We start from the raw sequence: 27,758 nt of genomic DNA on the forward strand, positions 1-27,758 counted from the left end.
GGTTGATGATCAGTACTTTGGGCTAGGGTCTGCTTTGAATGCCTCCCCAGCACCTTCCATCTGAGGCCCTCAAGGCACTTCTAAAGCACATTTTGTTTCAGCTTCTGACTGAACAGCTCCGAGACCGGCTTTTCCATGCTCAAGGAGAGAATGTGGGTGATCAGCAGCCACCCCCTTTTCCCTACACTCGTGTCAATGTAGGTGTCATTAAACACACATCTCCAGCAGCCAAAGGTGATTCCATCGCTGACAGAGCAGCCCACAAAACAGGCTCCAGACATCCAGAGAAGGTAGGCATTAAAGTCAGGTGTTCATGGCTTGGGGAGAGGGATGAAGATTACTGAGTTGTGGAAGGTATATGAGGTAATATGAGATGACACAGACTGCAGGCATGGAGGAGTTCATCGTGATGCCCTTCACTGGAGCAAACATGAGCTCTCTGATAATCCAAAAGCAGGCTGTCTGGCAGCTTTTCACAAAACTCTGTCCCACATGGAGTCACTGGAGGAGACTGTTACATGTAGTGGTCTGCTGAGATCTCACATACTGAGGAAGAATGGGGCTGTGGTTCACACTCCTACACCCATCTCACTCACATATCAGTAAAATTAGTCTCAGTTCTTGTGAAGAAGACTGTTTAGGAAGTTTTGTTTCAGCCTCTATTACTTCATTATTGTTCCTTTGTTATTTCCTCTGGTTGTGCTTCAAGAAAATCACTTCATGGGAACTGGCTAACCCAAAAGGACTAACCCTTTGGGGAGCTGGAGAAAGTCTGAAGAATGTGGTGCTCACCTTGTTAAGCAAGTTATGTGGTGGGAAGGGCCTTTGATGCAGTCCATCCAGGGCAGCAGCAGCATCTTCTCATGCCTGAGAAGTGACAGGGATATAAAGTGTGTCTGCTTCTGTGTGTATGTGTGTGACTGTGTCATCCATTTACAAGTTCTTTTTTAACTGCAGCCCAACTTTCAGTCATCGTTTGCCCCTTCAGCACCTTCTCAGCCTTCAGTGCCTTCCCTCTTCACGCCTCAGCCAGTGCCAGCAATGTCTGTGACACCTCACCACGTTGCCCATCCCCAGGTCAGCACGGGTCCACAGACAAATGTCTATTCCAGAGGGCCACCGTACCCGCAGTACAACATGGGCTTCATCCCAGCAGCTGCTTCAGGGCCAGGTAAGCATTGTCTTATGGTCGTGTCTGTTCTCCAGCTTTTCTTAGACTAAAGCCTTCAACATGGATGGCTCTGCTTTCTTCCTCACAGGCCTATTGTACTTATGAAGAACAAGTCAGCTGTCTGAGAGGCTTCTCAGTGCTTCTGACACATCTTGTTTTAGCAATGGTTGCTGCACGTTCACTGATATTAAGCATATATGGGGTGGAAAAGCCACAACCAAGTCTGTGACTGAATTTGACTGATGTAGCATGGGTTATGGGGGATATGCCTGAGGTGGATATTCTAGAGTATAGCTTGGAGAAGGAAAGACTTAATAGCATGAAGGAGAGCATCAGGAGTAGTTCACATATTAAATAAGTGATGCTGGTACCCTCTCTTTCTCATTTGTAGCTGTATCACAGTCTCAGCCATTCGGACCAGCGGGACTCAGACCTGTTGGTCCAGCTTCCTTCCCCAGCCAGCCTTCTCTGACAGGACAGTCTATGCCCATGACATCTCCTGGTGTTCCACCACCTGGACCTGCCCTCCTCACTCCAGCCTCAGTCCCATCATCTCAGCTTCCGGCAGCTTGTCCTCTCCCTGTGGCAAACCAGCCTCCTCTGGGTTTCTCTTCAGCACCTTTTAACTGCCCCATGAATATGGGTTACCCTCAGGGAGGTCCTGGAGCTCCGTCTACTAAGCCCTTGCCAGCAGCCAGCATTCCTCCTCCTCCTACAGGTAAGTACTACTTGTGTGATTTGTGTGACCAGGACACTCCTGGATGGAATTTGGAGTACGTAATGGACATGGACCTTCTGAAGTCTGGTCTGTCACCATAAAGGCTCGATGTGGTGCTGAGGATAACCTCACAGACACACTGTGTTGAGTCTTGCTGTGGTGGTGGTAAAACACAGCAGTGATGAGCGTTTCATTCAGACTGGTCAGCTGCTCTGTCCCTCAGGCTGTGGTTACAAGATGCTGTCTTTTCAGGTCCTGAGTGCACCCTGAGTAGTCATCCACTCCAGAGGTATCTGCTGTGACTGCAAGGGTGGTGGTTCCAGGGGAAAGACTGCTGATCTAGCCCCTGCTTATGTAACTGGAGTCCTTTGCTGAGCTGTGTTTAACCAAGGATAGGGAATCCCACAGTGTGAAACCTGGGGGGACTATATGCAAAGGCTCTGAGCTACACCTGGACAAATTCCTTCTGGAAATCTATTAGGGATGGTAGTCCAGGGACATTATTTGCTGAGTAAAAGCTATTGGTGATGATGACTCTTCCACCTTGCCTTGATTTTCAGGTTTCTTCCCTTGGCTAGATCCACACGTGGATCATCCAGGTAGTACCTAGAGAAGCCTCCAGACCTGTTGGGGAGGCGATGTTGCTGTGAAATGTGGAGGGGTGTGCACGTTTTACTGTGTGTGCATGCATGCATGCTTATTCCTGTTTGTTGTGTCCTTGCGTGCCTGGGGGGTTTTACAGCTGGGGTAGTGGACTTACTTGTCCTGAGGACTAGTAAGTGACAGCTGGAAGTGAGAATGAAAGCACTGTGCTCTTACAGAGGTTCTATCTCCTTCCTTCTCTACTTTCCCCCAGTCCTGGAGGAATTAGAATATTCTCAGTGTCTCTGCCCATTCAGGCAGTTGCTGTGCCAACAGTTTTGAGAAGCATCATAGAATCATAGAATAGTTAGGGTTGGAAAGGACCTTAAGATCATCCTCTTTTCCTTTCTTGATTCTCTAGGAAAAGAGCAGGCCAGTGGCTGTAACTCATTTCTTGTTTTCTCCCTGTTACACTCCCAGCCTTATGCATGGCTTTACTTGAGCTCATGCTTTCCCCAGGTAGTTTTAAAGAAGCGGGTCCCAGCATGAGCAGTGATGGAATAGAGTTTCCAAAGCAGAATCCGGGGATTGTTCCAAGGGGATAAAAAGCCCTCTTAACCTTAGTTACAGGGCAAGGTTTGGCTTTGAATCAGTCCGTCTGCGGGGAAGAATCTGATCTGTAGAACTTTTCTGACTGATGCTTTGTACTGATTTATCTCCTTTGATTCATTGATGATGGAGAGTAGGTATGTTCCAGTCTATGTTGTCAGTGGGGTAAGGCTCTTGGTGAGCTGTCTCTGCACAGTGACTGCTGCTTGTGCCAAAGACCATCTGCCAGGCACAAAAGATTATTTGGAGAGTCTCAGCTTTGTTGAGGAAATCTGAGTGCTCAGTAGCTACTTACAGCACCAAGCAAGCCTTGCTGAGTGGAGTGGGACTCTAGAAAGGGAGTTGTTCCTTCAGCAGAGAAACTGAAGACCCCAGTGTTTCCCTGTTAAAGGAAAGATGATTGCATGCCAAGGATTTCAAGCAGTTGCTCAGGTTGAAATTGCCCTGTGGGAATGCACTGCTGGGAAGCTCCCTTCTGGCAGCATTTACCCCTAGTTTTAATGGCAGCATATGGCATGCCTAGATCAGCAGTGCAAACTGCCTTCCGTCAGAGTACTTTCTTGCCTGCTATTATTGTTATGGTTTTGATGGGTACTTTAGCCTGGAAAGGGACTGTAAGATCACTCAGTCTGACTGGCCAAACTTGCTTGCTTTGGAAATTCCTGAACATGACCTGAACAGCTCACAAGCACATTCTTACTAGTGCAGTGAAGAGAGGTCTCCACTTTCAGAAATCCCATGCTCCTGGGAATTGTCAGGGACAGGTGAAGGGCAGCAACATGTTGGCTGATCTGCTTTCTGGCCAGGGTAATCCCTGACTCCAGTCTGTGAGAGTCTTGTTCTTTCTAGGACCAGCAGTGCTGGAGACTGCTGCCATGGGGCATTCCTTTCAGGGTTGGTGAGAAATCCTATTTCACAAGTATTATAGGCAAGATAGAGTTTCATCCCAGCAAAATGAAGCAGGGTCCTCTTGTCTTGTGTCTGATGATTAAGTGCCTGGCTTAAAGACTAAAATTTAAATAGCTGTTTCCTGTGAGGATTCAAAGTGTCACTGGGTTGGAATAGTGCCAAGGATTGCTAGGCCACAGGCTCAGTGGGGGCCAGCAGAGTTCTAGGGCACAGAATCCCCAAGCTAGAAATAAGTGCCAGCTTAATTAAACTACTGATCCAAACTCATCAGAGAGCGAGTCTTGAAATCATGGGAAAAGGGAGGGCAAAAAGAGGCTGCCAGAATTTTAATAATAAAGGTAATTAAAGTAATGAAGCACCTTTTGCATCTTTCCCCTGTGATTTTTAAAGCTCAGTTCAGGATCAGTGGCTCATTAAGTGTGCCACTGAGCTCCAGCAATTTTGATATTGCCCCTTAGAATTATGCCACTTTCTCACAGATATTCTTGTGTTACGGGCTTGAGGTTATTAACACTGGGGTTTTGTCCAGACGTGCAGATACCCTTCCTTATAGGACAGCAGCAGACAAGGTAGTTGGAATTTGACCTTTGCGCCACGAAGCGTGGTCACAGTTCTTTTGATGTCATGTTGTCTGATGGATTTTTAATTCCCTAGAGTAAGGTTAGAGGCTAGGTACCACAGAGGGGTCTGCTCCAAAGCATTTACTGGTTAAGTCTGTTTTATTCCAGTTGGGAAGGCAGCAAATTTTGCTAATCTTTATTCTGAACATGATTTTGGAAGGGGAAAATTTTAGCCCACCCTAACTTTTACCCCCTTTCTGACAGCAGCTTGCATTGCTGTAGACTGCTACCGTGAGGCACTCCTGTGAGTGTTGGTAAGAAGCCCTCTCTCACCCGTAACACTGTGGTACCATAGTCCAGATTCTCTGTCTTCCACAGCTTGTGCAGGATGCAGAAAGCATCAGATAGTTGTGAAACAGCTTTCTGTGTGGGAGCGGGTGTGTGCCTGTTCAGTATGATCAGGCATCACCTCATGATGGCTCTGCACATACTGTAATGCTAAGAATATAATTAAAAAGGAGAAAGGGAAGCAAGAGCAGTTCTTGGGCCCATGATCTGGGCCTCAGTTGAAATGGTCCAAAGGTCAATGGGGGGGAATCGGAACCATGGGCCTTTTTGTTGAGGGAAGTTCCAAACCATGCAAGCAACTATAAATTGTTGCTGTGGCCACCTCCTCTGACATTTGTGTCTTGTTCTATCTCCTGGCAGCTCAGGAATCTTGGACTGATTCTACTGCTGGAAAAGGAGGCCTTCAAAAGAAAAAGGTGAGCTCTTTCTGGTTGTCTTTTAGTGATGGAGCTCCATGCAACAGATACATTCCTGTAAATGTTCCCTGTTACACTCAGCAGGTCTCATTCTACAGGGGTCTATCTACTTCTGCATTACATATGTAGCCAGGACTGGAGTCTATGTCATCTTGATACTTGCCATCCAAACCTGCATGCTCTTCTCCATCGTGGCTGTTTTGTAACATGATTATCATCTGTGATGCTGCATTATCTGTCAGTACTTCCCAGGCTGACTTTTTCCCAGTCATTTGTTTCCAGAAATACGGACTTAATCTTATCCCCTTGCCCACACAGTAGTTTTGATCATGGCTGGGGAGATCACACTTACTTCACACCTGACAGCTGGGGGCAGTATTTCCCCTCGGCACAGTGAGAGCCGAGTGATACTCAGATGCTGATGCTGACTGATAAGGCAGTTCTGCTGAAAGAAGCTGGGACAGATGTAGCTGTGAGCTGCCTTCCATGTTGTTCCTACTGCTCTCTGCCTCATAGTGTTTGCACTGAAAGACCTGTGAGCTGAGGTTTTTGCAGCAATGCTCTCAGTAACCCATTTCTATCACTGCTGGCAGGTGTGATAAGAAGCTTCTTTGGCACTATTCCCACCCCCCACTCCTCTTCTTTATCTAGGAACAGACTTCTCGCCCTTTTTCTGGCAGCGTAGCTGGGAACCTGCTTCAGGCTGTGCTCACTACAACAGGATTAGCCTCTTGTTAAAGCCATCTCCTTTTGATCTAGCCCTGTTGGAGTGAATCTATCCTGACTCTCTGGCTTAGCAGGGGCATGATGAAGTGTTTGCAAGAGGATTCTCCCCCCATGTCGTGGGATTTTCCCCAACACTTGCTCTGTTGGACACTTTACTGCTGCTAATCTCTACATTCAGGACTCGTGCCGTCGCAGAGCCAAGGCGGCTTTCTGAGGACCAGTGCTTTCAGGGGCAACGGATCTGTTTGATTGAACAATTCCAGAGGAGTTTTCTTGCTGTCGCTTTGACTGTTCATCTGGGATGCAAGAGGAAGGGCCTCACACTCTCAGACAGGGGACTGAAAGAACAGGGATGTGTTACACATCATCTTGAGATCTGGGCACTCTGCAAATTAGAAAGGAAGTTGGATTTGACTGTGGAGAGTGTAACTGACCCTCCTGCATGGACTTGGTTTTCTTGATACTGTCTTTTTTCTTTTCTTTCTTTCTGCTGGCAGTTGCCTGAGAAATTTACTCCTCCAGCCCCCATCACAGCTCCAGTAATGAGTCTGCCCGCTGAGCCCCAAGGGATCCATCCTCAGCTGTCCAGGTTGCAAGAATCTGGCCAGTCACCCCCAGGAGCACCAAAGGAAGGCAGCCTGCAGGTACCCAGGGAAAGTGGCGCATTCCCCAGCCACCAGCTCCTTGTCAAGTGCAAAACAACTCAGCTTTTGAGATTCTTATTACTTGGCAGCTGCAGGGCTTATGTTGCTCCCCAGCCCTTATAAGACACCTCTGCCTGTGTGTTAGATTAATTGCCAGGGTGGAAAATGACACCTGGGTATAGTTGGGAGAGAGGGAGGGAGGCCAGGTTGGCTGTCAGCCTGCTGAGTGTTGGGAATCCAGAGGCCTGAAGCTATAACCACAGTCTGAAGATGATAATTTAACTCCGTGCTTCCAGGTATTCTCGGGATTTGCGAAGGGGTGAGATTATTTCTGTCCATAGTTGCAGGAGGGGAATCTACCCGCTCCAGCCTTTCATGCTCCTGTTGCATTTATTCAGCTGCTTCTCTCTCTGTCAGTATCACCAGCTACCCGTGGAGAAGGTTGAGAGGAAGGAGGTGCCCCCTGAGCACCAAGCTCTGAAGACCACATTTGAAGGGTTGGTGCAGCGCTGCTCTGCTGTCGCCACTGATCCAGTAAGTTCTTCATTCTCTGATCTTTAACTTTTTTACCCTCACAGATGTTTCACTTTTGGCTGGGGCAAAAAGAGGAAGAGTCTTGTCCTTATAACCAAGTTAATCTCTATCTTTCTCCTTTCTTTAGGCTGTAGGCTTGGCCATCTCTTGGGAACTGAGATGCATTCTCTAGCATTTATCCACTGCTTCTCATTGCCTCTCTGGAGCAGTGGTTCTGTTCTCTGACTCTTTTCTTTGAGGAAAGCTGAAGAAAACAGCAAAGCTATTCAGCTTCCTTTTTCACTAGCTTGATCTATAGATAGTTCCTGCAGAGCTGGTATTACCAGTCATCCTCAGAGCTTAGAGGGAAAAGCTGAGATATCCTGGCTGGAATAGAAAGCCAGATGATGTTTGTGTCCAAGTCACTGTAATTTCTCCACCCTGGTTCCTGGAAGGCTCTTGGCATACACATCATGTTGCGTGAATGCATCAGGCCACACTGTCTGGAAGCAGAGAAGTGGTGTTGGCAGCATTGTGTTAGGTTCCTAAGTGTTCCCACAGTTTGGGGGCACCTTGAAGCCTTCCAGAATACCTCTGCTTAGTGGATGCTGGGATAAGCAGTGAGCCCAAATTGCTATCCCAGAGTCAGACAATTTATATGTAGCAGAAGCTTCATCATGTTTGCTGTGTGCTTTGGGAGTACAGTGTAGCAACTTCTGGGAAATAACCTGAAGGTCCCCTTTATGGACAGAAATGCCTGTTGGTTTGGGCTTAAGCACTTGGCTTATATGAAGGTTGAATAGCTGGGTTAGTACAGCAATGCAGTGCACCTGAGGTCCTAAGGCTGCCCAGAGCCAGGCTGAGATGCAGTGAATTGTAAGGTGCTGTGGGAAGAATAGGGGAGGGGGAAGGACTGAGTGAGAACAACTTGGTTCTGGGAGAGATGGCTTTGAAGCTCTGGTGGAACTAGCAATACCTGTTTCACTTCAGAAAACCCGGAGGAAGCTGGAGGATGCATTGCAGCGGCTGGAGTGTTTGTATGAGAAGCTCCGCGAGCACGCAGTGAGTAGATGCCACTATTTCCTGTACTCCAGTTGGGTTCCTGATCCCACCTTTGCACTGGGTAGTGGGCCTTGGTGCCTGTCCCGCTGTTACCAGCTAGGGGAGTGCCAAACCTTATAACACACCTTGAATCCAGCCAAGCCTTATCTCTTCTTCCTTAACCTTGGCCCAGACATAGCACAAGAAAAAGCTGGAAAGGTATTTGCAGGGTGCTTTTACCCCCAGGAAGCACATAGGCATATAGACAAGTTCTAGACGGAAAGAGGCAGCTGGGGGTAGATGTTAAGTGTGAACCTCTAGCTTGAAAATCTCTGAATCTGCTGATGGCAATTTCTGGAGGGATAGTTGTCAGGGGAAGAATCCTTTTAACATATACCCTTTCTCTGAGTTGTCTATATTAGGCCTGAACAGAGACAGGATTCCTTGCTATATAGACCTTTGACCTCTTCAGGTACATCAGATATTCAATTAATGCCTAAATGTCATTACTTAGGACCTGCATTCATTGTAACAGAACCTGGGTATTAGATTAATGTTTGTTTAGTTTAGGAAACCCAAGGAGGAAGCAGGCTATCCTTCCTTGACTGCATAGGTGCTGTTTGGTGAGGATGAGGTGAAGATGAGGTGAAGAACAGGAGGGAATGGTATGGAGGGAGGGGGTCTGTGTTACATGCTGAGCTTGCTGACTCATTTCTGCTCCCTCCTTGCAGCTTTCTCCAACCATCCTCATGGGTCTCCATGAAATTGCCCACTGCATTGAGGCTAGGAACTACCAACAGGGTCTCCTGGTTCACACCCAAGTGGTGAGCAGCAGCAGTTTCAGTGAGGTCTCTGGTTTTATGCCCATTCTGAAAGTCCTCATGACCATTGCTGGCAAGCTGAATGTGTAAAGTGTGGAGCATCTGGAACAGTGCAGACTGAGAGCTGCTGGACTGCCTCACCTGTTGATATGCTGCAGGTTGTGGATTCTCCTGACTCTGGAGAATGAAGTCTGTGCCAGTGCCTGGAACTGTGCTGGGCCAGCATGCCTGGCCACATCCACTCTCCAGACAGCCCGCTGGTGCCTGAGACTCCTGGAGACTGTTCTTTCTCTCTCTTTTCTTTCTTACTAGTCTGAGGCTGCTTCCCAGCTGAGGAATCTCAATTTCAGGCTGTCCAGGTTGCACAGAGATCCTCCTTCTTCCCTGTATCCCCAGCACAAAGAAGAAACACCTTCCCTTCCAGGCTGATGTGGCACCTTTCTTTAGGAAACAAACAGGGCTGGCACCAGCTCCACCACCAGACAGAAGAGCCTCAGGCTGTATTCCCTGCTGGAGTGTAAACTGCCTGAGTGATACCTGGGTGCCCTTGGGACCTTAGCTGGGGTGCCCCTGCTCTGTTGGGCTGCAGTGAGGATCTCTCCTCTGGTTCTTCCTTTCTTTTCATGCTTATCCTTGACTCACCCTCTCACCCCTCTGCAACAATACCCTGCTACAACTAGGGCTAACTACCAGCCTTCTCTGGGCTAGCTTTGGTGTACTCTCTATTCTTCACCCAGTCTTCTCTTTTCATAGTCAAGTCTCCTGTTTACCCCTGTATAATCTCTATCCCACCTCCTTTATATCTTTTTCCCCATAGGGAAATGGCACCATTCTCAGGCTGCAGGCTTGAGCCCTTATGTTTCACGCCCAGGGTTGATTCCCCCTTCCAGCTCTTGGGACTCTCCTGTTCAGGGATGCTAGCAGGTTGGGCTGCTCTGTGCGCTCTTCCCCAGAGCCAGTCACATCCTGTTGTTGGGCTAAAAGCCATCCTGTCTGGCTCTTGGCCTTTTTCACTTCCTTTATGTTAGCACAGTTGTCCTTTTGCCATCTGGTGTTATCTAAAGCCTTCCTACATTGGGCTTTTCAGGTAGTTTAGGGGCTGTAAGAGCAGCAGGGATTGTTCAGATCCCATAAGAATCCCCTCAAGCTACTCTGACTAGCCCAGACTTGAGCAGGAGACAGCTCATTGCTCCAAGAGTGGTGCATTCATTCTGCCTACAAGTAACAGATGCATGCAAAGGTGGTTCTCAAAGGTGGTGGGAATATGCTGCAGGAGCTGGTGCTGTCAGGTTTCAAGGATATGGCTGTGCTGAAGCTTTTCATCACTGTGGCTTTTCCATTTAGGGTAAAATAGACGAGTGAAACGTATCAGTTGTGGGGAAGAAGTCTGGAAAGGCAGATGGAATTTTAGGGCATATCTGTGTGTGTGTGTCTTTCCCTCTCTTCCTCTCTGACCCTCTTTCATGCTTACCAGGCAGTGTAATCACTGGGCCTTAGCTGGGAGCAAGGCTTCTTCCCAACCTTTGGCTGCAGCCAGCTCCTACTTCCTCTGCTTGCTGCTTGAGTAATAATACCATCGTGGGCCTGTGGTTCAGTGACTTAACACGAATCAGCCTGCTATACCATGAGACTTAGGATGGAGGAGAATCAGGGGAGGGAGAGGACACACTCGTTCTGTCCTTTCCAGGTCCAAGTGCCTCCTTGTTGCTGCTGTGTTTCTATTGCTGCGGTTTGATGCACTGAGATTACAGAACAGTGAAATAAAAGCTGTGTTTTGTGATGCTGCTAGCTTTTTTTTTTTCCACCTCTGGCTACAAGGGACTTCCCTCAGTGTGCAGGGCCACCCACTGAGAGCTGAGTTCTCAGCTTTGGTGAGGCAGGCAGTTGAGAATGGTGTGGGGTGAGCCAGATTCTGGGCTTTGCTGAGGTGGGCAGCAAGCATCCTGCTGTGGTGAGGCCTTGGGCCTTACCTGCTCTTTAAGGTTGCAGGATCAGAGAACTGATCTTTTCCAGATCACCTGCCTCAGCTGTGGCTGTTCATCTCATTAGAAACAAGGTCCGTGCGATGGCTGAGGTTCCCTTGGGGAATTATAGCAGTGTTGGGGATTTTATGCTTGGTATTGGGAGTTGGAAGTATGTCAGTAAGTAAACAGAGCCCTTGATGAGATCCTTTCCTGTTGCAAATCAGTGCTACACCACTAAAGCCGTGCCACTTAAGCCAGGACAAGGATTTGACCTATGTGGAAATCAGGTTTATACCATTGAATTGTCTGTTCTTATAATTAATAACTTCTGAATCTGCTGGTTGATTTTATTTATGCTTTCAAACAGGTAAGAAGGCTGAAGCTGATAGAACGTCAGTACTAAGTTAGTTGGGGGGATCCAACTAGCTCTGCAAAAAAAGAGTATCTCAAATTTGTTTCCTTTTTGCTGTCAGCCAGCACTCATGAAACTCTGAAGTAAGCAGGACTGTATTACTTGGCTTGTGGTTGGGGGATATGGGAGGAAGTAAAGGTTGAGGAAGCCTGTTTGGATGGGGAAGATTTGAAGGGCTATTGCTGGGAAGGAACCAAGGCTTATGAGAGTTCTGTGGTGTTACGGACCCAGCACACGCATTCAGGGAAAGCCAGCCTTTGTTAGTTCTGCTGCTGGCAGAGGCAAACTCCAAGTGTAAGGAATAGCTTTTGCAGCCTGGTCTGGGAGTAGTTAGCAACCAGTCTGGCTTCCTGGCTGTCCCCCACCAAGGAGATGGAAGCTGATTTTCAAAGGCAGCACTTGTACAGCATCAGAAGGGGCCATAACACAAGTGAGCTGGTAGCCCTGGAGGTGGCATTTGCTTAACAAGTATATCAGGGAAGTCCTAGCTTCCTGAGATCATTTAACAAGCCTGGTATTTCTTAGATTGTGCCTTTCTGGATCCAGTTATACACCCTATGCAGTCCAGCCCCTCCCTTTAACTCAGCCCACTTGTACTGCTGAGAAATAAGCATGTGTTTTCCATGTATTTCTCAGATGTATTTGACTCTAGTTGCCTCCAGCACACACAACTCCTGCTGCCAAGGACTCGTGCAGAGACTGGCTATTTATCCTGCCTTTGCTGTGAGTCCTTCCTGCTTGCCCCTTTGTCCTACTGTTGCTCAGTTCTGCTTCAGGTTTACCCCAGTGAGCACTGTCCCTAAAACTTGTAGCAGGGAAACCAGGCAGGGGGAAGCAAGGTGACCTGTTCAAGGGTCTTTGAGAGTCTTGTGGTGGAAGCTCAGTGGCCATGGTGCAGTATATGTCCTTGCAAACCCCGCTGGAAAATGCTCCTCTGATTACAGCACTATCTCAGCTGGCTGGTAACAGCATCTGGTCTATGTACAGCAGCTCATCAGCATTGCCTCCTCCCATGTGGGCATATGCTACCACAGCATCCCCTTGCAGCTCGACAGAGAAACCATTTCTGTTGGGAGAGAAGGCCTTTGGGTTGACAAAGAATTTGGGGCGGGGTGGGCGGGGGGGGCAGTAGGAAAGATCCCTGGGCACAGAGAACAGAGCTCTAATCCTGTCGCCGATAACATCATGTCTGCAGGCTAGGCTTGTGTGTGTTTGGGGGAGCTGGAGGGGCAGAGATTGTTAGGCAGTATTTGTTTGTAAAGCCACTTGCTCTGAAGATAATGCTTGCACTAACTTCTATTGAGGGAGCAGTGTGAGTCCCCACAAAGTCCTTTCCCAAAGTGTCTTTGAAGCCAAGAACCCATTGAAAAGAAGAAAGGCCAAGAGAGGGGATTAGTTTGTTCAGCAGCTGTGAATTTCAGTGGGAGGCTGATGAACTCCAAAGTCTTTGTTGAGATGTTTTTTGTAAGGAGCCCTGCTGGAGGGAGAGACCCACACGGGGGCCGCGGCCTTAGACAAGAAGGAATCCGAAGCGGCAGGGAGCTGTAAACGGGCCACAAGGACTTTTCCCAAACACTTTTCGGAAAAGGTGTTGTGAAGAGAGCGGAGGGGGATTAGCATGTGAAATGACACTTTCCATTGACTCCACAGAGGGGAGGGGAAAAGGGCTGGCTGGCTGGTTTATTAGCATTTTGTTCCCTTCTCTATTCTGCTTCCCCCCAGCAGCCCCCCTCCTCCCCGAGCCCTCTAAAGAGGTTTGGATTGGAAAAGGGAGCGGGGGGCTGCCTGTTTGTGTGTCATCTGGGCGAAGGTGACCACCTGGGAAGCTGAATGTAAATATTTCTCCTCTGAGGAATGCGCCTTCATTAAACCGAAATGAATACATGGAAGCATCCAATCCTGCCGCACAATGGCAGCAGGGCTTTTACCGCTCGGGGCTCCTTGCGCCGGGGAGGGGGGACCCTGCGGCCCCGACCTGCTGCTGAGGTCAGCACATTTTGCAGCTGCGGTGTCGCTGTGTTCGCCCAGAGAAAGGAGCGTGTGGCGGTGGGGCTTGTGTTTGTAACGCTCCCCCCGCGGCCCCTGCGCCGACAGGAGGCACTGCGCCCAGTGGGCACGTCCTGGGCTCTGCCATGGCCTTCACAGGCAAACGTGTGGGGCAGTACTGTCGGCAGGGGAGGGATGGGGTGGTACTGTCCCTGTGAGGTGCTGAGTGAGGAGGAAGTGGGAAACGGCTTCCACATCTTCTCCTTTTCTTACCTTTCCAGCTGGCCATGGAATGGTGGGCACAGAGGGGCATGGGGGTATAAGCTGTCCTCTGCCTTGCAGTGGTCCTCAAGCCAGCCTGTGCTGGAGCTTTCCCGGCTAAGTGACAGGCTCTCACCACATCTTTGCTTTCCTGTCCAAGGATGCATTCCCACCACAGGGACATAGAATCACAGAATCAAATAGGTCGGAAAAGACCTTTAAGACCATAAAGTCCAACTGTTACCCTAGGACTGCCAAGACCACCACTAAACCATGTCAACGGGTGGAGGAGCTGCTGGAAGAAATGCAAAAGAGACCGAGGGCGAGGTCACTGTATTAGTAAGAACCTGTGCGCAAAGAGCTGGCGATCTGTGTGTGAAGGGGAAGTTTCAGGTTTCCCTGAGAATGGGCCAAGATTGTTTCCTGCAGTTTTGGAAGCGCCAGATTGACATGAATGCTCTTGCTCTGGAGAGACTCCAGCTTGCCCTAGGTGCAGACTGCCACACCCAGTGAAGCAGTCCTAGGATCAAGGGAGTATTTGATAAATAAAAGAGACATACAGACTGCCAAGTGTCTTCAATGTAGCATCTCTGAAGTGGGCAACTGGGCCCCTGTCTGGCCCCCTACCCACACTCTTTGCTCCTGGCAACTGCATTGCAGTTAGATGTAACCTCAAGAGAGTTCAAGGAGAGAGCAGGCTGATTCTCCTCCTGGTGGGGGCTGAGGTTGTGCTGTGTGGAGGGAACTGGTCTGCTCTTCTGGTGCTCAACAGATGGGTAAGCAGCTGGGTTTTACTCTCCAGCACTGTAACTATGTACATCCAAAGACAACCAACTACTTAGACACAACAACGTTTTGCAAGCACTTGGCTACTGATTTATTGCATTGGCTATTGGTTTACAAGTATTGGCTACAAGACAGGTCTAATAGTGAGTAACAGCTCTGCTGGCTTCTCATGTGGCTAAAGGACACTTCAAACAGCAAAGCAGATGATAACCTCACAGGCCAGGGGAGATCACTGTGATGGTGCAGTTAGCCTCCCCAGGTACTGCAGCTGACAGCTTCTTCCCTCCCTACCCCAACCAAGGCAAGGGAACAGAGATGCTTCAACCAGATCTTCCTGCTTCTTGCTTAGCCTATAGAATATATACAATAAGTGGTAGAGGGAAAACTGTTATGTATACATCACAGTAACTGTGCAATAAATTAAACTTCAAAGTGCTTCACTTTCCTATTTACACCACCATTAAATAGTAACTGACATTATTTTCTCAGACTAGGAGGAAGTATTTAGTTAGTTAGCTGACAGGGTAAGAGTGCTTGGCAAGTACACCAGGAACTGGGGAATGGGTTCAGCTGGCAGCTCTTCTCTGGGAGAGATATAGGAGGAAAGAGGGACTGGAGAACTGTGAGGGCATGTTTATGGCATCAGTCAAGGGCTTTGGCAGGGATGCTGGGGTGAAAAGGGAGACCATACCTGGATGCTCAGAAGATAGAGAGAAAACATATTAAAACCCCATGATGGGACTCCTCTTTAGGATGGCTGTTTAATAGGCAGATCAGGCAGAAGCTTCAATCTCGCTTCTGCCATCTCAAATTCAAAGTAAAGCACTGGAGAGCTTAGCAAAGCTGTCAAAGGATGGGAAGTGACGCTATGGGACTCGTGAAGGCTGGCTTACTGCAGGAAGGAGTTGCACACCTTTTCTATTCCCTCATAGTGTAGTATGTAATAAAAGGCAGTAACAACTTTTTTAATTCCTCTATTTTTTTAGGGTACTAGAAATATCTTCTGGTGTAGAGATTACCACTCTGGGTTTCCCAACTCTGGTGGTGCCATCTTGCTTCCTTGTGCTTTCCTAAGTGTTGACCTCACTTAAAAGCCCAGAGCAGTTGGTTGCTGGGGAACAGACAAGCTCAAACAAGCAGGAGCCATTGAGACTGCCTGTGTTTCCAACAAGAAAACCATAGTCACTGGATAGAGTGACTCTGAGTTGAACGGACCAAATCTCACCTTGCTTTGCCAACACTTAAGGGTCTTCCCAGAAGTCATCCACCCACTACACTAATGGGAAACGCCATGTATGGCTAAGGCCTGGAGTCTCATATAAGCTCTTTACCCAGCCCCTTGTGTGGCAGCATTGGGGATGAAATAGAAGTAAGCTGAAGGAAATGGTGCTGGGGGCTGATGGGGAGGGCAGGAGAGGAGAGGGGCAGACGGGACCATGGAGAAGCAGAAACAAGTTAGAGCTTTCTCTTGAGCTTACGCCCGGCCCCACCACCGCCGCTGCGCTCCCGCTTCTCCTTGCGGACACAGAAGTACTTGGTGACGCGCTTGCGGCACTGCTCGCACCGCACAGCGCAGCACCAGTGGAACTTGCAGTTGCAGCTCGACACCATCTCAGCTCGCCTCTCCTCCACCGCCAGCCCGCAGTCCCCACACAGCCGCCGGCAGCTCCGCTTCTCCCACTTGCTGAGCGCCTTGCCCCGCTTCAGGCACTCCCTGCCCTCCGTGCCCAGTAGCCCCAGCGTCTTGTTCTCCAGGCAGTAGTCAGGAGAGTCTTCCAAATGGACCAGCTCCTTCTTGGAGATGGAGCTGAAGGTCTCGGCGATGGCACCCCGGCTGGCAGCGCTGTTCCCTGCGCCCTGCAACAAGTCCACCTTCAGGGCTTTGTGGTACCTCTCCTTGAGGTAAGTGCCCACCTCCCGAAACTCAGGCAGCTGCAGCCAGCAGGTCTGGGTGGTGCAGCTCCCCGACACTCCATGGCACTTGCAAGTCCGCTTCATGGTCCCTTTCACAGCCTACGGGGTGAGGGAGAGAGAGGGGATTCAGGAAAAACCCAGAGGGGTCATTTCATGCAGCAGTACATGGAGAAACATGGCTCCAGGCCCTTCAGGAGGGGTTTGCCATTGACCCTCCCTGCACAGTGGTCCTGCCCAGGGTTTGTTGGCTTAAAGCTCGTAGATTTGCTTCTTAATGGTACTCCTCTATTTGAACAGAGAGAAAGAGGGCAGCAGGAAGCCATTAACAGTGTAATCACAGAAGGTTTGCTACCTTACAACAAGCGCCACCCATCACGTCAGCACTGCTGCCATCTCCTTCTCCTTGACAGGGTGGTTGTTTCTTCTGGACATGTGCTTTCAGCCACAGCAAGTTGTGACTGTGCACAGTGAATGGCCAGAGCCAATCTGGTGTGCACTCTCAGGTCTGGGGGGAGAGAGGGGCTCACCTTTCTACCCGCCTCATTGTTATGCAGGTTCATAGCAGCTCTAGCATCTTGTCCAGTCTCCAGGGCATCCACAAACTGCTTGGAAATGGCTTCCCCAAAGCCCACGTTATCGCTGCAGCCACCCCACAGCCAGCCTTGGCCCCCTGGGAAAGATGAGATGTGTGATGTTAGGGAGCCAGCCCCTCGCCTACCTGGCTTGTGGCTCTGGGGATGAGAAAGGGTCTCAGAAGTGATCAGAGGGAATGGAGGCTGTGGGGCAAATCCAGCCTTTTGCCTCTTGATACTCCCCAACTCCCTCCCCTTCAGCTCATGCATTTGTGTTGAAGCCTGGATAGTAGCATAGGACATTGCCTGCATGAGTCAATGTCCTGTGTGACAAACTCAGGAATTCCCAGGCTTTCTATGGTGCAGGATTCAGAAGCAGTTCATTATCATTCGCCAGCAGCTATATTGATAAAGCTTTGGGTCTTCATCAACTTCCCTCAACCCCTGAGTTGAGCTGGTTCAGTCTGACTTGCAGGGACACCGTCTTGCTAACATGGATTAGCAAACTGGTGGAGGCATCCTGGTCAGAGAGAACAGATTCCCCTCTGCTAGCAAACAACCCCTGCCTGGCACACACATATCGAGGAGGCCCTCTTTTTGGTACACCCAGAATCCTGATGATCAGGCCCCAGAAGGGTCTGATTTTCCAATTATCATAAAGAAACAAAGGAATCAGCACAGAACTGGGAAACTGCATAGGAAGATGTGGAGGGTACTTTTCCTAACTGCGTGGGAGCTTGGTAACAGCTCGGCTGACTGGAAACATGTCAAGTGGTTTGCTGCTTTTCCTCCTAGAGAAGAATACCACATCCTTTGTGAAGATTTGAGATCTGGAACATTCTGGCTGTAACACACCTTGGAGGTACATCTTGGGAGTTGTGGATTAATGGCCTTGAGCCTCTCTTGAAAGGCCTGGCCCTTGCCTGGGCTTCACCAGAGCATGGCAGTCCCCTCTCTCAGGGAGAGGCAGGGGTGTCTCATGGGAGGTGGGTAATTACAGTGGATAATGAAGTCCAAATCAAGTGCTTGGGACCGAGAATGCAAACCTTTCACCAACTTGGATTCAGTGCAACGGCATTTAGAATTGAATCACAGTTTCAGACTGAAGCAAATGTTTTCTTTGCTTCCCAAGGTTTTCAGTTTATAGTGGAAATTTTCATAAAAACAGCTGTTTGGGAGCAAGGAAGTGTAGCACGAGTAACTCTGTTTTCCAGAAGAGATAAAATTTGGTGTGTCATTGCTCTGCTAGAGATGGGCTACCCCACATCTCAGACACCTAAGCACCAGTGGCTGTTTTAAAACTATTAGCCAATAAAGCAACTTGTTAAATACTGGATATTCCAGGGGAGTTTGTCATAAACTGACACATACCGACGCTGGTGCTGCTGCTTGAGGCAAGGCTTTTAAAATTAAGATTTGGTAATTTGACATTAGACATCTTTCATTTCGAAACAAAAGACTGAAATGTCAATGTTTTCAATGAAAGCTGAGCCAAGAGCTGGAGCAGTGCAGCTGGGGGTTCTCTACACAGGATTCCTTAGTGGCTGCAGGCCTGGGTACCACTGTGATGGGAACGGGATAAAGGCTGTCTGCTACCACAGCGGTTCTCCTGGCTATGCTCTCGTGTGCCTGCCATGCTGGCAAACATTGGAGGGCTTTATGAATGCCACCCTGCTTTCCCTCCTGGTAAGTCTGCTCTGGAGCCACCCAGGTCTTGCTGACCCTGGGAGTCCTGAGGTACCTGGTCAGTATTGCTCTAACCAGACCTGCCATGTAGATGCACGACATCAGATCCTCTCCCCTGCCTTATGGTACAGTCATTCCCTCCAGCAGCTTAAACAGAGTCATTCTTAATTTGAGCCAGGGAAACTGCCACCCCATTCTGCTTTCATGCTCATTTAGAAAGTAATGGAAAACATCAAGGGCTTGGCCTCAGCTGGTGTAAACTGGAGGTGGCCTCATTAGCTTCCACAGAGCTATTTTGGTTTGAGCCAGGCAAAGCTTTGCTCTGGGCACTTCTACCAGGTGCAGGGACCAGGAAGAGGAGTTGTTTGTTTCTGAAGGCCTCAGCAGAGGAGAGAAGAGCTGTCTCTGCTGCCAGGGATGGGAAGAGGGATGGCCGCTGGTCTCTCCTTACCCAGCTGTCCATTGCGGGAGTCGTCACAGCCACAGTTGTCAAAGTCCCCCAGGCTGCAGTTCCGGGTCAGCGTGTACATGACGCCTGCGGAGCTGATGGCATGCACAAAAGCGGTCTCCCGGTTTGCTGCCAAGTGGGAATACAAGGGGAGCAGATTCCACAGTGAGACAGTGTTGGAAATGACTCCTGCCATGCAGGAGACAGTGTAGGAAGAGACCTGCAATGGGCAGGGCGGAGTGGAGGGGAGATGAAGCCCTATATGTCAGATCAGCTTTGTTTTGGCTTGAACTGCACAAAGAAGTTCCCAAATGCAAACCAGACTGACTCGTGCCATTTCCAAGAGTGCAGATAAATTTAGCACTTGGCTCTCCCTGTGGGAGCTCGGCAGTGGTGGTACAGCACAGCCAGCCAAATGTCCTCGTATCTCACTAACACACCCCAGAGGGAAAGTGGCCTTCTCCAAGGATCAAACAGCTCCTTCCCCACCGCCCTCGAGTCTTCCCTTCCACTGGACACTGTGCAGGGCTCGGAGCAGTGACCATACACCTAGCCACCAGGATCAGTGTAGCAATCGCCTGACGTCACTGAGCCTTTGGCTCTCATTTAACACCTGCAAGGCCTGCATCTGAGCAGATAATCTTGATGGGACCTGATCCCAGTCCCTGAGCATTACCTTGTGCTGTAATTGCCTCTGCAAGACCCCACTCTGAAACCTCTGTTCCCCTCTGCCTGGGGCCCTGGTCCCTTGCCTGCTGCCAGTCCCTCCACACCCACGCCTGTCTCTTGTACAGAACCCCTGGGCATTCCTGGGAGAGGCACATCCCAGGTTGGGATGGGGAAGAAAAGGAGGCACTTGAGAAGAGATGGGTCCCCCCGGCCCTAACCTGAAGCAGCGGGGGGGGGGTGTCGGTAGTGGTATCCACTGCTTTCCTTACCGCTGCGCAGCCCGCCGTGGCTGGAGAGCTGCAGTGCCCTCTCGGGGCAGTTCCAGCGGTCCCAGGCGAACTGGAACTTGCACTCCTCGATGCCGCTCTGCGCCCCGGCCGCCACGCTGCTGGAGTAGATGAGGTAGGCCTAGGAGCACAGCAGCAGGTCAGGAGGGGAATGGTGGGTGCCCTGGTCAGCCCCCCTAACAATGGGGCAAAACCTCAGGCGTTTGGGTGGCAAAACAGCCTGGGTGCGACGGCCAGCATGCAGAGACAAGCCCCGTGGGTGACAGGACGGGAATGTCCCCAGGCTACTCCTAGGACAGGCACTCAGAGCTCTAGTTCCCACCACACACAGTGCAAAGCTGGTGTAGCCCCAGCCTCAGCGGTGGGGCTGATGCAGGTGTAGCTTTCCTGCCCGGTGCTGCATACTGTGGGTCCTGCTGCTTTGGGGTCTAGATGGATGGTGAAGTACAGTGCAAAACAAGAGGCAGAACATGGCCCCAGGCTCCCCAGGAGGCTGGCTTTCAATCGAAAATGACTTGCATGCCATCTTGCAGAGATGAAATGTCTCTTGTGTGCCAGCCAGCCCTGCCATGGAGAGCCTTTTATCTCCCCAGCCTGAGAGGAGGCAGAACCTTCTCCTCAGAGACCACGGAGTCCCAGGCCAGCGCTGCTGCAGCCTGCCCTCTCCTTCACTGCAGACCCAGGGGACAGACAGTGCTCTGGGGCAAGGTCACTCCAGTGTAGCATTAAGACCTGTAGAAAAAACCAGATGGGCTTGGAGGTGTTCCTGGAGAACAGCCAGAACAAAAATGGGGTGAATTTTACAGTGGGTCCTGGCTAGGAAAAAAAGCCTCTGAAAGAGGGGTACAAGGAGGCATGGGGTCAGAAACACTGTACAAGGTCCTGGCAATTCCAGTTGTGTTCCTTGGAGAGGTGTGTTCTCCAAGGCCCATAGAAAATACCTTTCCAGCTCTATGAATGTGGGTTCTGATGCTAACCTCATCATCAGGAGGCAATAGATGGCAAGTGACACCCTCAGCTGGTGCCAACAAACTCCAAAATCTGGCCCCAACCAGCTTAAAAGAGCCTTTGGCTGGGGAGCCCAAGGAATTGCAGCTCGTAGCAGGTTACTCCCAGTGGTCCTGTCTTGCTGCTGGCAACATGGGGGTGAGGGGAGCTCTGGCTAAGGCTGCGTGGAGAGAAGTGGGAAGGAGCAGTCCCTCCCTCCCTGGGTTTAGTGGAATCAGCGACAGAGATCAAAGGGATTTCTCTTACCTTGGGGCCCGTCATCAGGAAATTATTCACTGACCTGGAAGACAGAGACAGTGTCAGAGGGAGGGGGTGATGGTGGAGGGGCCTGGGGAATGCCTGGCATCCCAGGGCTCTCCTCTTGCCCCCACAGCCTGCCTGTCTCCTGGCTGCAAGCACCTTTGGTCTCTCCCCTTGCTGCGAGACAGGATGCTGCTTTCTCCTTCCCCCACACCCTGCTTCTCCAACCAGGATGCAACCCTCCCTCTGCTCCCTCTTTTTCCTTTTCTCTGCACATCTACCCTTCATGCCAATCCCTCTGTTTTTCTAGTGTTTTCCTGTTCCACCAGCCTTGCTTTTTACCTTTCTTGGCTTAACTGGGGGTAGTGTTGCCCCCAGTGCCAGGAGCTGGACTATGCCAAGGGAAGGAGGAGGTCACACCGCTGTTCCTTCACAGTGTGTGTCCTGGCAGCATCCCTTCAGCTCACGGTCCCTTGTTTTCTTGTGGTGCCAGCACTGGCTGCCTGCACTCTCCCCTTGGAGTGGTAGCTGAGCACAAACACGCTTATCCTTCCCATCCTGCTGGGCACTACATGGGGGGCAGTGAGGGTACAAGGGGAAGGTGTGATGTTCTAGCCAAAACGACTTCCTGGAGTTCCCACTGAAGGTGTGAAGGGATCATCTCCAAGGACTGCAAGGCTGGTCTTCATCACTCTCCTCAGAGGCATGCAGAGCAGACCCAATGCTGGCCTGTCCGAGTCTCTTCCTCCAGCAAGAAAGCCTGTTTCAGTCCAAATATCAGTCAGCATTAGGACTCTATGAGGTTCAGTGACCACCACTGCGAATCCAGTACTCACCTTGTAGGGAGTGAGTGGGAAAAATGCTAGAGCAGGCACTGAGAGGAACTGGGCTTCTCCTTGAGATTATGTTCTGCTCCAAATGCTGGATGTCTCCCAGTGAAGGATGCCTCTCCTTTTCCCTTATAGAGCCTTAACCTACATCTGTCCCTTGAGTAGAGAAGCAAGCTCAAAGCTGCAGTTGGGCTACCTGGCGTGCAGTGATTTTTGCTACTTTTTCTAACTCCTCTCCATTCCCTGAAAATAGAGTAGCTGGGTGACCATGGATAGATGTAGAGGAGAAAGGTGCAGGTTAGGGTAAAGCTTTTCTCCCTGTGTGTTTTCAAGTGGTGCTGTCTGGAGCCACAGGTATCCCTGGTAAAGGAGAGAAAGGCACTGTCCTGTTCTGCTACAAATCCAGCATGGAGAATGTGGATGCATCCCAGCGTGGCATTCAGCACAGGCACGAGCAAGCACTGCCATCCAAGACCAGGAACAAAATGTAGCCATGTTGCAGCCATGCCATGCACATAGGGGCAGACAGGGTGGCAGGACTGGTGCTCAGACATCAGACACGAGAGACTTAGAGAGGACGTTTCCCTGCCCTGGAAAACCACTCATGTGGTCAGCGAGCCTGTTCACCTGCACTAGAACTACCCTCAGAGGTCCTCTCCGAAGTACACCACAAAAAGGTGATCAGCTTGGTAGAAATCACAAGAAACCCACCCTTTGCTATTGCTCACAGTTTAGTCAGAACTGAGAGAACTGGTTTGCAAAGTTCTACTCTGGCAAGTCTAATTTTTCTTTTTCTTTTTTTTTTTTTTTGGTGGAAATTCATCTGTATTGATGGAGCTTGCATTGGGAAAGATTCCCCTGGGCCAAAACAGGAGGGAGAGGGCTGTGCCAGAGCACTGTGAGAGCAGGAGATCCCTTCCCTTTGTTCCAGGCCTGGGATTCAGACCCAGCTGCGCTCCAGCCCCCATGGGTACTTTAGCACGAAGTCGATGGCTGTTTTGCAGAGGAATTTTCCTTTGGGAGCTGCTTCTGCATTGTACAGCTAATTAAATATTTCCTGGGACTTGGAGAGACGGCATCTGTAGCTGGGTGATTAGAGCATCGGGTGACCTGAATCACACAGGGCCATGAACCTGGGGCTATTCAGACTGTGTAAGCTCCATGGGTCCCCATCCTAACGCAACTGGGTAGCAGCATGAACAAGTCATTTTTCCATCTGGTTTCCCTCACGTCTTTTGCCTTGACCTTAAGTGCTTTGCTATGGGGACCACACTCAGGATGGTGTCAGTGTGAATCTGAGCCCCTGGTAGCAGCTGTAAGAAAGCGCTGCAAAATGCTCCCATATAGGCAAGATCTAGAGAACTGCAAGTCCTTTCTTATCTTGCTGTTGTGGCCAAAACAAGAGATACATCCCATCTGCTTTGCTTCCTACCTGGGTAGGAAAAGCTGAATTGACAGCGTTCAAGAAGGATTTGCTGCAAACCCTTGCTGGCCTTATCTTGGATTAGGAACATCTGAGCAGTTAGAAGGGTAGCTTTAGGAGGAGGACAGTAATCCACAAATTCAGGGTTTACAGCAAACCAGCCTGTTAGCAGGAGTCAGTTGACATAACTGCATTGAAGCAGAGGATCTGTTCCTCACAGGATAAACCTCAAGGTTCACAAAAAGGCCAAGTTCAGGATATGCTGGTTCATCACCTGCAGCTGAATAAACGGTACAGTAGCAATTTCACAGCAGGATATTCTGAACTTTTTTATTAAGTCAGAGAGACAGAAGGCATTTTCCCTGAGCTCTCTGATCCACGGGCAGGCACGCTGATGGGCAGGTTTGTAGGACTTAGGAAAGTAAAGGATTAATTTAGACTGGTACACCTGACCCCCACATTTAACTCCTGCAGCTGCAAGTGGGTTTGGGAGAAGGGGAGACGGAACTGTTATGTGGCTGGAGGCTAGCTGAAATTCTTCATTTTTACACTGAGAGGGAAGGGAAGATAATAACAGAGACAAAATCTGTGCTCTTTGTCTTTGCTCATATGATCTAGCTAAGCAAAATGCGTATCTCTTTTGGATATGGTCTCCAGCAAGGGCAGGGAATAATTAAGCCACGGATGTAGTGCAAAACTGTTAATGCTACTAGGGTCATCCCCGTGCTACAAATAGGAATCACTATGAAAATTAATCTCTCTTGATTTTTGTCTCTGTAGTGTGATTTTTATTTAGTTTAGTTCTACTAATTTTCCATACCACTGTAAAGGAAAGTGGAATGTAATGCTAAAAACTAACCAGCTAGGTGCATCCACAGCAGGTGTAAACCAGCCCCCAGTGACTTCAGTGTCACCACACTGATTTAAAACTTTCTGGAATCACACACTTCAAAGGAACCATTTGAAATTATTTCCCTTATCTAAGAAAGCTCACAGGGTTTTAGGTATTTGAACCTCTTTCCCTCTACCTTCAAACTCCAGCATAGTGCTACAGGACTGAAGTGGAGCAGAGATCAGAAGGTAGAGAGAGGAGTCCCACCGAGTTCTTCAGCCCTGTTCCCAGCCCATGCAGAGCCCTGGGAAGGGCACGCTGCTTCCCTCACTGAAACTCCATGCGTTCAAGTAAAAGACAAATCTAGGGCAAGTGATTTTCTTTGCATCTGCTATTAGGAAATTGTCTCAAAGCTAATTAATATCTGTAACAGGAGTTCTCGATTGCAATTTTATTGAACCAGGAAACAAATAACCCTGCCAAGCAGCTGTCCCATTATATTTTACACATATCTGATGCTAATAAGCCTCTGGTAATTTCTGCTCACTTGCAACTTTCAGCAATAATACCACCTCGCTCCTCAGTTTAATATGCCTCAAGAGCCTTACGAAACCTCCTGTTAAAGTATTTGGTAACTTATCAGCTGCTCATGCTACTGTGCTGCTGGCTCAGCTCTTCAGAAAATTATAAAGCTGTATTTACACTAATGACATTACTGTAAATACAGAAAATGGATACAATTTTGCTTTGGATCTGGGTTTCATTCTCAAGTACTGCTCCCCTAAGTTGTTAGAAAACCAGTGACACCAAAAACTAAAGGCAATGGCACAGATGAAATGTAAAAAACATTCAGAAACAAGCTGCTGTTAGAGGTTGATAACGTTATTCCCAGGGGATAGAAGAACAGCCAGCAACTCAGTAGCATTTGGAGCCTTACTTTTTTATTCTATTTCATTTCTCCTGCTCTATTTCTTTTTAGGTTCCTAAATGCAACCCTGACATTTTGCTCATCTAGGAACACATTGATCATTCAACCTAGCTAACACGGCAGAATCTAATCCACGCTCACAGAAGGGAAGTGGCAACATATATACATATAAACCATTATTGTTGAACTATATTGCCCCCCAGTCCCAATTCTCACAATTAAATCATAGGAAGAAACTATCTTCTTGTGTTTTAAGCTTTTGGATCAGATAAAGAAGACCAGCAAAAATTTCAAGCAGATTATTGTATGATTCCCATGAACCTTGCTTTTTTTTTCTCCTCAACATTTAAGGGACAGGATCTGTAATATGATAGTTTTGAATAAAGTTTGCAATTTTACTTTCTCTTAGGAAATCATTACCTATGAGCCCCGTGCAGGAAGAAACAGGGCTTTCTTGATATAAACTTTCCTATTAGGTAAAAACTTCTGAAAGGCAGACAGTGAATTTAGACATCCAGTTTCCATTGAAAATGCCTGCGATTTCTGTATTTAAGTCTACTTTGTGATCTGAAATTTCTCCCCTTTGAACTGTTTCTTTAAAATGCTGATTAAAAAAAAAATAAATGTATTCTAAACCTGTTCATATTGAGGAAAGCAAGACACAGACAGCAGAAAGATAAAATCAGAATGAGTTCTTGCCTATCTCTGCAAAAAGTACATATTCCTCTTTTTCCAGAAGGGAGATTTATCTGGAGTTTGCTGCTGTATAATATTTAGACAGATACAAATTGACACACATTCTTTTAATGAAGGGAGTAGAAAATCTCTGCAAGAACATGAATTTCACTCCCAGCCTAACAGGAGAAAGTTCCCATTTACTCCTGAGTTTCTCTCTCTGTAAGTTTGGTTTCTCCATCCATGGTAATAACCCTGGAGATGTGCTATGGGGGAAGCAGGGGATTTTGGTAATTGAACAGGAGAAGAGTTTCCTTGCTGTCAGCGATGAGTTTGTTACCTGCGAAGCAGATTCCCCAGGGCATCACAGAAATGGAGAATAAATTCAGTAAAATTTACTACTGCTCAGTAAAAACCACCAAGGAAAAACACCTCCAGAGGCAGATCAGTTTAGTCCATCTGGGTATGGTATAAATACACTCTGCAAGGAATGATATGAGATTTGATGCAGCTGTAATGCCTTTCTGCTTACCCTCATAAAACAAATCTAAAACCACCTTTAGGACAGCGCAGGATGCCCACAGGAGATGACTGCAGGTTTGCAGACAGGGGAGCTGGTCTGACAGGACTCAGGTAGATGAGAACCAAGCTGTAGCAATCTCCGCAGCAAAAGCTTCTCCCCAGGAAATCCTAATACGTGCATTTCAGACGTGTAATCCTGACCCTGTGCCTGCCAAGGAGCCTGGGTCTCGGGCTGCTCATCCGGAGTGATGCTTCTGCAGATCTAACTCACCCCTGCTGGCTCTGAGCTCTTAATCAGGGACTGTCTTATCTGGGGAGCACGGGAGAAGCCCCACTTGATTTGATTAAGACCAGAGACAAGTTGACTGTGAGTCTTTGGAGAAACAGAAATCCCTGGCTTTCCCGTTATCTTCCCAGTTGGAAGTGAGGGACCAGATCCTCTGCTTCCACTCTTGCCTACTCTTTTCTACCCTGGCTCAGGATTTGGCCCATATAGTTATTGCTGGGAGGTGTGGGGGAAAACTAGATCTAACCTCTCTGCCAACGGGCATGTTGGGACTTAGTTAAATATCTGGTCCCATTAAAGACTAGAACGGAGCTAAGAGGGAAAGGGGACATTTAGGAAGGTGAAGAAGAATTTCCTTAGGGTGTCCAGGAAGAGCACCTGCCTGTGACACAGACTGAGGTGCTCTCAATACTCACCAGGCACAGCAGGATTGGAAGAAGGGAGTGAGGAAGAAGATGCCCAGATAAGGGTCCATGTGAAATATAAAATCCAAATAAAAAGAGAGAAAGATCCTAAAAAAACCTTGGGTACCACCAGAGGAAAATAAAAAAAAAAAAAAAAAAAAAAGGGAACACAACAGAATTAGGGAAGGGATGGAGCTATTTTCCACTCCGCGGTCCTAGTGTGATGAAGAGGCATATGCCTCCTGAATCCCAACTTCTGCGAAGGGTAACCAATCCTAAAGTAAGAGCTAAAGGGGGTTGGTGAAATGGAGCCGCAGAACTTCCTAAGAAGAGATTATCTACTTAATTAAAGATTTTTTTTTTCCCTAAGTCCTTCAGCCAATCAGGACTCAAGTGCCAGAGAGAGATTGAACTGATGAAAAGAACACCCCAGGTTCCTCGAAGACAAATGCACCACGAAAGGGATAAGAGGGAGGGAAAAGGGGAAAACAAAAAAATAAAGAAAGAAAGGGAAAAAGAGAGATAGGGATAACGAAAGAGACAGCAAATCCCTTAAATAATCACTAG

At 48.7% G+C, this 27,758-nt stretch overlaps 2 protein-coding genes across 4 annotated transcripts in view; one reads left to right on the forward strand and one right to left on the reverse strand.

Moving 5' to 3' along the window:
* Positions 1 to 10,515, forward strand: part of SEC31B (SEC31 homolog B, COPII coat complex component) — a 37,286-nt gene extending 26,771 nt beyond the window's left edge. For 2 of the 3 annotated variants that reach the window (XM_061358768.1, XM_061358767.1), the window contains exons 19-27: positions 102 to 290; positions 958 to 1,171; positions 1,563 to 1,889; positions 2,450 to 2,488; positions 5,258 to 5,313; positions 6,537 to 6,683; positions 7,101 to 7,217; positions 8,187 to 8,258; positions 8,969 to 10,515. In XM_061358768.1, coding sequence (XP_061214752.1) covers positions 102 to 290; positions 958 to 1,171; positions 1,563 to 1,889; positions 2,450 to 2,488; positions 5,258 to 5,313; positions 6,537 to 6,683; positions 7,101 to 7,217; positions 8,187 to 8,258; positions 8,969 to 9,148 — 1,341 coding nt within the window. In that variant the 3' untranslated portion in view covers positions 9,149 to 10,515. The remainder of the gene's footprint in view (positions 1 to 101; positions 291 to 957; positions 1,172 to 1,562; positions 1,890 to 2,449; positions 2,489 to 5,257; positions 5,314 to 6,536; positions 6,684 to 7,100; positions 7,218 to 8,186; positions 8,259 to 8,968) is intronic. The other variant, XM_061358770.1, reaches the window with a different exon arrangement.
* Positions 10,516 to 15,271: 4,756 nt separating this feature from the next.
* Positions 15,272 to 27,336, reverse strand: WNT8B (Wnt family member 8B). Its single transcript, XM_061358771.1, has 6 exons — positions 27,204 to 27,336; positions 21,298 to 21,331; positions 20,026 to 20,164; positions 19,091 to 19,216; positions 16,909 to 17,051; positions 15,272 to 16,480 (listed from the first exon to the last, which is right to left on the reverse strand). The coding sequence occupies exons 1-6, from the start codon at positions 27,260 to 27,262 to the stop codon at positions 15,923 to 15,925; spliced, it is 1,059 nt and encodes a 352-aa protein (XP_061214755.1). The 5' UTR covers positions 27,263 to 27,336; the 3' UTR covers positions 15,272 to 15,922.
* Between the last annotated feature and the right edge of the window lie 422 nt (positions 27,337 to 27,758).

Source organism: Neopsephotus bourkii, unplaced genomic scaffold (genome assembly GCF_033783945.1).
Source record: "Neopsephotus bourkii isolate Nb327-2 ecotype Australia unplaced genomic scaffold, CSIRO-AGI_Nbou_v1 NB_951, whole genome shotgun sequence".
Lineage (NCBI taxonomy): Eukaryota > Metazoa > Chordata > Aves > Psittaciformes > Psittacidae > Neopsephotus > Neopsephotus bourkii.

Coding starts and splice junctions, on each gene's coding strand:
- WNT8B (XM_061358771.1), bottom strand. CDS start 27,262: ATGGACCCTTATCTGGGCATCTTCTTCCTCACTCCCTTCTTCCAATCC. Junction 17,052..19,090: donor CTCCCGCAATGGACAGCTGG/GTAAGGAGAGAC, acceptor CATCTTTCCCAG/GGGGCCAAGGCTGGCTGTGG. Junction 16,481..16,908: donor ACAATGAGGCGGGTAGAAAG/GTGAGCCCCTCT, acceptor CTCACCCCGTAG/GCTGTGAAAGGGACCATGAA.